At 43.5% G+C, this 11952-nt stretch overlaps 1 protein-coding gene across 1 annotated transcript; it reads right to left on the bottom strand.

Annotated features, from left to right (window-relative positions):
- Window positions 1–1050: 1050 nt before the first annotated feature.
- LOC127293318 (putative ABC1 protein At2g40090) lies at window positions 1051–6369 on the bottom strand. Its single transcript, XM_051322900.2, has 11 exons — window positions 5962–6369; window positions 5760–5885; window positions 5339–5434; window positions 5103–5203; window positions 4304–4340; window positions 3793–4011; window positions 3609–3720; window positions 3034–3125; window positions 2770–2949; window positions 2176–2289; window positions 1051–1521 (listed from the first exon to the last, which is right to left on the bottom strand). Exons 1-11 carry the CDS (start codon window positions 6283–6285, stop codon window positions 1279–1281), a joined length of 1644 nt encoding a protein of 547 aa, XP_051178860.1. The 5' UTR covers window positions 6286–6369; the 3' UTR covers window positions 1051–1278.
- Window positions 6370–11952: the final 5583 nt, after the last annotated feature.

Here is an 11952-nt window from a genome sequence, read left to right as displayed (position 1 = left end):
GTGAGTCTACTTCCATTGAGTGCATGTATAAGTTTTGCCGAGTTGTGGTGGAAAAGTTTGGCAAAGTACTATTTAAGAGGGCCAACTGAAGAAGAGACAGCAAGGATCATGGCCCAAAATGCAGCGAGAGGATTCCATGGGATGCTTGAAAGCATCGATTGTATGCACGGGTAATGGAAGAACTGCCTGTTTACTTGGCAAGGTATATACAAAGGCCGTCATGGATATTGCAGTGTGGTGCTATGGCAGATTATGATCTATGGATTTGTCATTCTTTCTTTGGCATAGTGGGACCACACAATGATATCAACGTGTTGCAGCGGTTTTCGGTATTTAGCAAACTAGTGGAAGGTCATGCTCCACCATGCAACTATGAGACAAAACAATCTCGGTGCCATCAGGTCAGAAAATTGCCACTTTGCTTCGCGACAGGAGGCTTGCCAAAAGAATGTCGAGTGGGCATTTGGTGTGCTCCAAGCTCAATTTGTTCATGCAACTATGAGATCAATGGCCACCAATATACCAAAAGTTATAATCTAGCCGATGATATATATCCAAAATGGGCAACATTTGTCAAAACAATCTCGGTGCCATCAGGTCAGAAGAATTGCCACTTTGCTTCGCGACAGAAGGCTTGCTGGAAGAATGTCGAGCGGGCATTTGATGTGCTCCAAGCACAATTTGTTATTGTTCGGTACCCTGCTCTAAGTTGGTCTCATGATCAAATGTGGGAGTTGATGCAGGCTTGTGTGATCATAGCACAACATGATCAACGAGGATGACCGCAAAAATCGGGCCAGGACACATGTTAGTCCCTATGAGTGTCAGGACCCTCTTGTAGAGGTTGATCATGATGTGCCTGCAGATTTTGCTGATTTTCTCGCCATGCACGCGGAGATCCGTGATAGCAATGTTCACAAGCAATAACGTCCCCAAACCCTCGATCCGGTGCGAACTGAAGATGCTCTAAAGATCCCTATTATGATAGCCTGTGCACTTGCCGATGTTCAAACTGTCCAGTGATGAATTCTGACATTGAGCAATACGCGGTGAACATAAATCATGGAATTAGAGTGTGGCCATTCACACTGTCCAGTGATGTCAATTTGTATGCTATCTCGAATCGTCGTCCCTGCTATAGGGGGTTGTACAATCAAGAAAGATCCAAGACCAATCAGGATGGACATGGTCCATCAAAGAATAATACTTAGAAACAAGGCAATGCTAAGCTAACTGTCAGATTCCGCACTTCAAAAAGAACTACATGTTGATTTCCATTTACACTATAGTTGAAAACTGTTGATATGCCGAGTTTTTTACCCGGGCAATAGCTTCTTTAGTTGATAAAAAAGGGGGGCCCATCTTGAAATAGAGGAATAGTCGAACTTCCATCAAAACTTCCTCCAGCCATATTATAAATCTATGTAGAAAGAATGTCCTCTCCACCCTTTTAGCTTCAAACACAGCTTCACAAGAAACTCGTGCAATGGTCTCAAATGATTCCAAGGGAGAACCTCCAACCTTCAAAGCAGTTAACTGTTAGTTGGGGCGAAAAAAACAAATGATAAACTAACAGAATGGACGAGTATCCAAGATGGGACTTTGATCATTGCTTTTATATAAGTACATCATTAAGAATCAAGAAAGTACAGAATTCGGAAATGCTTGAAAAATCTGGTGGTATTATTTTGAGTCACTAACCTTGATGATCTTTTTAAAATATTCAGTGAGAGTTAACAAAAAGTTTGACTGCACACTTTCTAGAAAGTCACATATTTTGGAACGGGTTTAGTACTTTTGGTAATTCAAATGCTAACTAAATGAGTGAATAGGCATGAACCAAGATATAATAAAACCCTGATGTGGTCTTGTAGAAAAGAAAAACAGATGAAGATGGATTTATGCAACTGAGGATATAGTGGAAAGAACACCTTGAGTAAAGACATTTTACCAACAAAAGGGGGGGGGGGGAGTAAAGACATTGTGCAAATCTTATTTTCTCCTTAGGTTGTTAGTTTAAGCCAATGCACAAGTATGACAAAATCTGGAAGTTGATTTCATGCTTCCTATGATATATCAATTATTTTGCATTACTGACTCTGAATCCTAAGTGGGTTACAGGTACAACATGATATAACAACCTTATATTTATGCTAGTAATTCCATTTCACTTACCAGCGCATGATTGACTGCACGTAAACAGTCATTTGTCTTGAGCATCAGCAAGATGACCCTTGGTAGTCTCCGGAGGAGCTCCGAGATTTGTGGGAAATATAAGGAAGCATACATCTGTGACCAAGAAACAACAAGTTAACAACCATCTAAGAGTGGACCATCATCAACGATCTCAGGTTCAAGGGGATCGGAAAATAGGTTAATATATAAAACTTGAGTGACAAGAAGGCACAATTGCCAATCCAATTGAGCTTATTACAAGAATGACAACACGAGCACATCTTCAATCAAAAGAGGGAAACCAATAAACCATGAATCAGTTTTTAAAAGCATCGTACATGTGGGAAATAGGTTTAAAAGCATTCCTGGTTTTGCAATTTCAAATCCGCATTTTTCTACTGTAGGAAAGATAAAGAAGATTTGGAGTCCTGGTACTTGCTGAAACAATTAAAACAATCACATAACAAGCAATAAGTAACTTCTTTCTAGTGAAGTGTGATGACATGCTAATATTCTCCAGCATACTGAATGTTGTTAATTTGCACTGGTATATGTGCCAACAGTAAGAAGAAAATAATGCATAACGAAAATCACCTGAACTTCAGAACGATCGGTATTATTCCCATCCAAGATAAGATGACCAACAGATGGGTCAATGACACTACTCCATGGCTTCATTGTGAGAACACCAGCAAAAAATGCATGAAGATCCTCCCCAGCACCTAGTTTGACGCTGTACTCCTTAATTGCTTTCTCGTCGGAAAGAACAAGCGCCTGCGTTAAACAAACATGGTAGAATATATTGAAGTACTGGCTAGTGAATTGTGATCAGAAAAGAAGTTGTATTAGCATTGTCACCTTCCAAAGAGAAGCATAGTTTATCCTCGTAGAGTTATCAAGTTCTCTGTAAAGACCATGGTCAAGAAGAATCAGTTGTGGCCGTTTCCATCCTACACTCCATAAAATAATTCAGTAAGTTAGTTCTGTTATAGGTATGTACAACAACACAGAACAACGTAGTAAACTGTCCTGTCTGACAAATATCGGCAACGTAATTGCACTCATTAAGTCACAAGTCTCACATGACAAGATGCATATCTTGTTGTGCTGATTGTCATCAGTTAAAGAAGCTACCTGCCACTCTTCTTCTCATCAAATGTAAAGACCAATACTGATATTATGCACTATTCATTTAATGTTCTTCCTCCGTCCCGGATTATAAGATGTTTTGAATATTTCAATCTGAACTACACACAGGCCGAAATGCGTCTAGATACGTACGATTCAGAAAAAAGAACTATAGCATCTTATAATTCGGAACGGACTGATAGCATAATTACCAATGACAGGAGATTAGCTCTGATGCTTTTCAAAAAAAAAACTAGAATTGGAGGACTTGTTGGATTTTTTATGCTACTAAGCAAGATACTCACCAAACCATTTTTTACTGTCTTGTGGCAAGGGTCGGATCATCATATTGGCAGAATGGGGATCACAATGAACGAAACCATGCTTGAAAATCATCTCAGCAAATGCTTTATTGACCTACATAACTGTCAAGTGAGTATCCATAAAGAGCTCATTACCACATTTGTTTTGAAACAACTGTAAACTTACTAGGTTTGAAACATCAACAGGGCGAATTCCAGCGTCTTTAATGCCTTTAACATCAGTTACCTCCATGGCATCCATATACTCCATAGTGAGAATTCTTGATGAGCTGAGGTTCAAATAAACCTTGGGGATGTATATGCTATTTGCAATGTGAGGAGACAGCTTTCTGAAGTTAATCAAACATCTTGCACTGTTTTCAGCTTCACACAAAAAATCTAATTCCTGAAACAATGAAAGAAGTTAGTGCAGACCCCAGATTATGTAACCTGTTCATTCGCTTTTCATTACAACAGATAAAATTCAAGTAAAATAAAGATATCGTCAAGGAAATCATACTGACGAGCACAAAATTCAATATGAACAATAGGGATCGTACAATGGGACAATCATGGACATAGAATTGACAAAAGTAACTATGACATGATAAACTATACGAAAAGGATAATGCATTTTCCAGGGGAACAAAAAGAAATTATAATGGATATACTGAAATCCAGGAATCAAGGGAAAGTACCTTAGGTGCACTTTCTCGAATTTCATCAACTAACCACCTGCATTGACCAATTTTAGTGGTATTAATGCAAAATGGCACGGCATGGAAAATCAGCATTATTATCACCAAATTACAGTCATATTAAAATTACGAAGAATGCATGCAAATCTTGGGTTGCTGCTTGCTGGTGAATAGCTAGAGTTTATTCCAATATGCAAACAGATAACATTGTTATGTTAAGGGCAAACATATAACTGTTTGACTCCTTCACGCAAAATGAGATTTTCATAACGCATGTTCATGTGCATTTGAAGTTGCAATTGCTTGAAGCTTCTTTTGAATCCTTGTATAATTTGTTAAATGGGTAAAATAAATAAGACAGTTTTTAGTAATTGACGATCCTTGCAATCATGGTAGGAAGGTGACTCTCAACGAGTGGAATCTTTTAGGAACTATGTGCAGTGTCAACCACGAAAAATGGAAGAATTAAAACATTGTTGTTTAATGGCAAGGATCAAACATGTCCTTATTTGTAGTGTCCGAACCATAATAAGGGAGCTGAAAGATAAAATTAGTTAATTATAATTCCTCAAATAGAGCTGTTAGGCCAAGTAAGTGTACACAGGAGACATGCGCCATTAAACAAGATGGAAACAGCAATATCGTGTTTGACCTGTCTAATGATTTGGGAGAAGGTGTCACTATCATAACTAACTGTAAACATCAATACAAGACTAACTTTTGAGGTGGTATGTTAACAAAAAGAAAAAGGAAGCAAGGTAATAAACAAAGAAAAGTTGCTCCCATCCGCTGGTTATACCTGTAGTCAAATGTAGGGAAGATATAATGAAGAGCATTGACTACTAAATCCACAGTGGCGATGTCTATTACAGAAGTATCTGTCAAGTGGTCATGTTGAACCTGTAAGTCAAGAAAGTGGTCAAAAAGGTTAAAATGGAGGCAGCAAGCAGGTTACATCTGAACTCTGCTAATATAATGTAAAAGCTCAAACTTATTTGATAACTGAACTCTAGAGAACTTTTATATCATATGTACCTTAACAGCAACTTTTTTACCATCATGTGTTGTGGCGACGTGAACTTGCGCAAGAGAAGCGCTTGCAATTGGGACAGGGTCGAATTCTGCAAAAACCTGCACCACCAGGATGAGGTAAAAGAGGAACTTCATGTCAGAGTTTCTTCAAAATTCACAAACAAGCTAAGCGTAAATCTTTTTTGACGGTGAAGGGCAGGAGCTAAGCATAAATGTAACAACTTATGACTCAAACATGAATACTCCATTGGCCAATTACTGCATTAAGCAGGGTCATTCAGATTGTGGGGTTTCGTTAATTATTAATAGTGTACCATCACCGACCGATTGGTACGCACTCTGTGCAACAGCTAAGAAGTTCCTACAGAAAGATGTAGGAAAAGATAGTAATAAGTAATGCAGGGAAGGGTGATAAGGAGCAAACCTTTTCCGGCAATTCTCCAATATCCTTCTTGAACACCCCGCGGACTTGCTCTAATGACGAGACTGGGCACCTCTTGAGCATCGACTCCCTCATCGTCTGCACGTACTCCTCAGGCACCACATACTCCTAAAACAAGAGCTGACAAATTTAGGCAAACGCCGAGATCATCAATTCGGAGGACAAGGGAGCCGGGATTCCGTACCAGCTGCGCGATGTGCTGGCCGAGCTTGATGTAGATGCCGCCGTTGCGGAAGCAGAGGTCCTGGAGGAGGTTGGCGGAGCGGAGGTGGGTGTCGTGCTTGGCGTCTTGCCACGCCTTGGAGCCCGGGTCGAGGCCCCAGAGCGAGTACTGGTAGTCGAAGGCGATGGTGGCGGCGGCGACGGAGTCGCGGAGGAGGCGCGGGGGCAGGTGCGTGCAGATCTTGAGCGCCTTGGCGGGGTCCTCGGAGGTGGCGATGGTGGCCGCGCCGCCGCCGACGCCCAGCGCCAGCGCCGTCGTCACGGCCTTCCTAGCCAGCCGCCACATCGCTGCCGCGCGCCGGCGTTGCTTTGCCGTGCGTGCCCCCCTCTTCTCCGCTGGTCTTTCTTTCTTCCGCTGCAAGATGTTCGGAGCACACGGCTTTGACACGATGGAATTCGTGTGTTCGCGGGATCCCTTCGTTTGTAGCCACGTCACCATCGGTTCGAGGTGCGTAAGTACACGAGCAATGGAGGCAGCTGTCCAACTAGGTTTGGATAAAACTTTTGACATATGCATGACATGTTATGGTTCCATTAATATATCTATCTCTTAAAAGCTGATTTGATTTTTTTCTTTCTCTATCACATTTTCACTCAGTTTTCACTTTATGGCTGAAAAGGCTGCCTCCTGATGAAGAGGCTACCTCCTCATCCGAACCTACTTTGAACCACCCGAATCTAACTAAAGTTATGAGGCAGTATCTCTAGGGCAGTGCATTGGGCATGCCCTAATTGGTCCACTCACGTTTAATAATTCTAGGAGCAAAATTTGAAAACTTTGGAAGATGTTCACAGTCAATATTTCATAATATGATTAAGATACCCGGATCTCAGGTCATGAAAGCATTGCGGTTCATTGGACGTATTCTCGAAAAACTCAGCTCTCCCTGGTCGTCCCCTGCGGCGGCCGAAGGGGAGAAACCCTAGCCCCGCCTTCTCGCTCCCCCTTCTCCCTCCCTCCCCTGTTGCCGCCAGCGTGTGCCGTCGGGGAAAGCCTGCGCAGTGCCGGCGGCGGCGGGCTCTCCCTTACCCGGCGCGTGGCGGACCGTGCGGGGCGGCTCTGATTCATGGCGGCGGTGCAACTCGGCGGAGGTCGGCGGGGCCTGGCGCGGCGGCGGCCGGCGAGCCGCGTCAGGGGCATCCTCTCGCACATGGAGGCGGCAGTGGTCGGTGCAGCTTCGCGTGGTGGCCGTGGTTGTGCCTGGCGGCCGGGCTGTTTCAGGGCGTGGTGGCGGCGCGAGGAGTCTCGTCTCCGGCGTGCTGCGTGGGCGCGCCAGCGGTGGTGGTTGGCCGGCAAGGTAGCTCCCTCCTTCGAGTTCTTGCTGGCCGCCGGTGATGCTGGTGGTGGTCGGCTCTCCTCTTCGGCGACGGTGAGGCCGGTGTGACTTCTTGCCTTTCTGGTGGTGGTCCAAGCCGGCGTCTGCTTCCCCGTCCATCGCCTTCAGTTCGCCGCTGGCGGCATCGGGGTTACGGTGAAGGACCAGGGTGAAAGATCTGCTCGGTGCTTCCGGTGCGGATCACGGCGACGCCCGAGGGCGCCGCTTCCTTCCTGAAGGCGTGATCTTTGGTCCCAACCGTGCCTTCCCTCTCCTCTGGTGCCAGGGGAAACCCTATGTCCGGTCTCGGGCAAGGCGACGGTGGCGCCACGGCGTCGTTCTCTTCTTGAAGACGTTGTCGGGGCTTCTTGGGGAGAGGCCGATGTGTAACTGGACGCTGGACATTGTGATGCGTTGTCGGTGTTGGCTGCTGGCTAGGACATGGGGCTTCGAGGCGCTATGTACGACGTGGTGGATGCAACCTAGTCAGCTGCGTCTCCAATTCTGAAGGATCCTGCCTTCTCCTCGCCGACTCTTCTAGGCTCATGAGGGGAGGTATGTTGGTCCGGGCTGCCTTGGAGTCGCGATCGTGTTATGGTGGTGTCTCGCTTGGTTCGTGACGCGGTTCGGTGGCTCCGTGCTCCAATCAACCTTCCTTTTCTTTTTGAATCCAAGCAAGAAAACGGATGCGCTAACGCGCAACGGCTTTCGCGCTAGTTGCTCAATCCAGATAACGTTTTCTAGAAATAGGAGTGACAGTCGGGTCATTCTATTAGCTTCTTTTTATCGAAAGAAGCCTCTAATGGCGCCTTAGCCTATGTTGAGTTGAGACTGGCAAACATCTCCTCACCTCTTTTGGTAGGATGTTGGGGGCGGATCGTTCTCATCGGGTCGTTTGTAGCGGGGTGTTGTAAGCTGCTGGGCTATATATCGTCTTGGGTGTGTGTGGAGTTGTATCGGCCGTCAGTATCTTCTAATATGTGATTGATACGTCTTCCAGGACGTATTCTCGAAAAAAAAAATATGATTAAGATACCAACTCAACATCTTCTCTTGATAGTACACGACAAAGGCTCGAGCTCTTTCTGAACTATACAATGACGATACTCACTCGACAGCTCTTGTTGATAGTACAACGATAAATTTTAAACTCGATCTCCTAACAATTAAGAAGCAACTGGTAAAACATAAAAAATATCAAGAACAAATTTTATTCTTGCGCAATTCACTTGAGCTAGATGATTGCGGTTTTCACCTTCTTAAGTTTGATCACCTTTTTAGTACGCTTGCTTTGTTAAATCTTGTGGATTGCTCTCACATACTTCATTGTGGGAGAGCTTCTTCTTAGTTATATCTTCACATATCCATTATTACCAAATATATGGCAAGCTTCAAACATATAATCTCTTCTAGATAGCTCCTCTTGACTTGCACTTCAACTTAATCAACCTCGAATCATTTTTTTTCTTTCTTCATAATGATGATGTCTTAAAGTAAAGTTAAACTGTGAATGTTGGCGCACTCTTCATGTTCAAACATGGTTCCGATACACTCAACTATCACATGTCCATTCTTTGGATCACACCTTGAACATCTTGGTCGTCATTTGATCTTCTTCACTTCCAACTTTGACATCAATGATGACTCGATTTCCTGCACCACAATAGGATAATTGTAGTACAAATAGCAACAAATATATCCCTAAAGTATCGTCCATAAGAGCTTCTTCGTATTAAAACTACACAACCTCGCAACTACGTACGTTGTCACAACATGCATCCATGTTTCGCATCCAAACCGTGGTTTGGAAATAGACTATTCTATAAGTTACTATGGAGTTGTTGTAATCAACCGGCTAAGAACAAAAATTAATGAACAACTTAAAGTAAGTTAAAACTGAAAGTAAACTAAGAGAAAGATAAACACATCATGGAGGTCTGGGAATCACCACTAGCGTAGTTAAGATATGACTAGGATATATGATGTCCTTGTACAATGTGTGTACTGGCCGAGCCCACATAAAGGTAGACTCAGTTGTGTTAATATGCACCCCACATACCCACCACTAATCCTCCTAAACCTAGTAGTTGGAGTACACTAGTAATTAAGGATGTTCCCATAGTTATGGATATCCACTCTTGGATCCCCATGATATCTTGTTAGTACATAGTTGACAGAGGTGGCACATGTTGTCATTGACGCCCACGTACCACCAACTTCGTGTTGGGATACGTTGCATAGAAAACAAAAAATTTCCTACCGCGAGAACGCAATCCAAGCCAAGATGCAATCTAGAAGATGGGAGCAACGAGGGGACGAACGAGACTAACCCTTGAAGATTTCCAAAGCCTATAAGAGTAGGCTCTTATTGCTGCGGTAGACGATCACTTGCCGCTTGCAAAAGCGCGTAGAAGATCTTGATCACGGTGCCACGATCGGGCAGCACCTCCGTACTCGGTCACACGTTCGGTGTTGATGACGACGTCCTTCTCCCCGTTCCAGCGGGCAGCGGAAGTAGTAGATCCTCCTCGGAATCCCGGCAGCACGACGGCGTGGTGGCGGTGTCGATGGAGATCTCCGGCGGAGCTTCGCTAAGCATATGCGGGAGAAGTAGTGGAGGAGGGGTGCTAGGGTTTGGGGAGAGGGGATGCCATGGGCGCCGGCCTCAAGGGGGCAGGGGTGGTGCGGCCAAGCCATGGGCTGCCCCCTCCCTCTCCTCCTCATTATATAGGTGGAACCCCAAGGGTTTGCCCAAAGTCTTCGAATAAGACCCCAACAGAAAAACTGCCTTATGGACGAAACCTAGAGGGACAGGGACTCTCCCCTTCCCCCTTTTCTTGGCCGGCCAAGGAGGTGGAGTCCACCATGGACTCCACCCTCCCACTTGGTTGGCTGGTTAGGGTTTGTGGAGTCCCTCCGGGACTCCTCCTTCCATAGTAATTTATTTCCGGATAATTCTAGAAACCACCTTCCATAAATTCACCGGATCATTTCCAAACTTGGAAAGTGACTTCCTATATATGAATCTTATTCTCCGGACCATTCCGGAACTCCTCGTGATGTCCTGGATCCCATCCAAGACTCTGAACAAAACTTCGAACTCCATTCCATATTCCATATCTACTTAAACGACATCAAACCTTAAGTGTGTCACCCTACGGTTCGCGAACTATGTAGACATGGTTGAGACTTCTCTCCGACCAATAACCAATAGCGGGATCTGGAGATCCATAATGGCTCCCACATATTCAACGATGACTTTAGTGATCGAATGAACCATTCACATACGATACCAATTCCCTTTGTCACGCGATATTTTACTTGTCCGAGGTTTGATCATCGGTATCTCTATACCTCGTTCAACCTCGTCTCATGACAAGTACTCTTTACTCGTACCGTGGTATGTGGTCTCTTATGAACCATTCATATGCTTGCAAGCTATTAGACGACATTCCACCGAGAGGGCCCAGAGTATATCTATCCGTCATTGGGATGGACAAATCCCACTGTTGATCCATATGCCTCAACTCATACTTTCCGGATACTTAATCCCACCTTTATAACCACCCATTTACGCAGTGGCGTTTGATGTAATCAAAGTACCTTTCCGGTATAAGTGATTTATATGATCTCATGGTCATAAGGACTAGGTAACTATGTATCGAAAGCTTATAGCAAATAACTTAATGACGTGATCTTATGCTACGCTTAATTGGGTGTGTCCATTACATCATTCATATAATAACATAACCTTGTTATTAATAACATCCAATGTTCATGATCACGAAACCATGATCATCTATTAATCAACAAGCTAGTTATACAAGAGGCTTACTAGGGACTCCTTGTTGTTCACATAACACACATGTATCAATGTTTCGGTTAATACAATTATAGCATGGTATGTAAACATTATCATAAACTCAAAGATATTATAATAACCATTTTATTATTGCCTCTTGGGCATATCTCCAACAGTCTCCCACTTGCACTAGAGTCAATAATCTAGTTTACATTTGTAAAGATATAACACCTTGGCCCTCCGGTGCTTTATCATGTTTTGCTCACGAGAGAGGTTTTAGTCAACGGATCTGACATGCTCAGAACCGTATGTATTTTGTAATTCATTTGCGTCTCAACGCATCACTCATTTCCAAATGAGTCGGCATTAAATATGTTTGGTCTTCTGGTGGAACCTTAATTCCGCGGTCTGAAATATGTCACTAATATTGTCACACACAATATAGCTTCAAAGTTCTGACTCTGTCGGAGCTACACCAAGTTCTAAAAGAACCTCTTGACTTAACATCCTTTGTCATTGTCAAAACAATGACATACTCTGCCTTCTTTTGTAGAATCCGTCACAATATTTAGAACTCTTCTAAATCTAGCATAGACAACTTCTAGCTCATTGTGCTACCTTGTAAACAACATTTAGTCTAATTTGAAATTGAAATTTTATTTTCATATGTGACAAAACAAATATCGGTGCAACACTTTACAGCGATTTGTTTGTCTTTTCTTCATACAAAAACTATATATATATATTCTTGGTTCTTCTTAAGTACTCAAGAATATTCTTACTGTTTTTCAATGATCATCACATGAATCATTCTGGTATATGCTCCTAACTTTTT

The sequence above is a fragment of the Lolium perenne genome, chromosome 4 (assembly GCF_019359855.2).
Source record: "Lolium perenne isolate Kyuss_39 chromosome 4, Kyuss_2.0, whole genome shotgun sequence".
Taxonomy (NCBI): Eukaryota; Viridiplantae; Streptophyta; class Magnoliopsida; order Poales; family Poaceae; genus Lolium; species Lolium perenne.
Note: the sequence above shows the minus strand (reverse complement) of the source record. Positions and strands in the feature narration are given on the sequence as shown.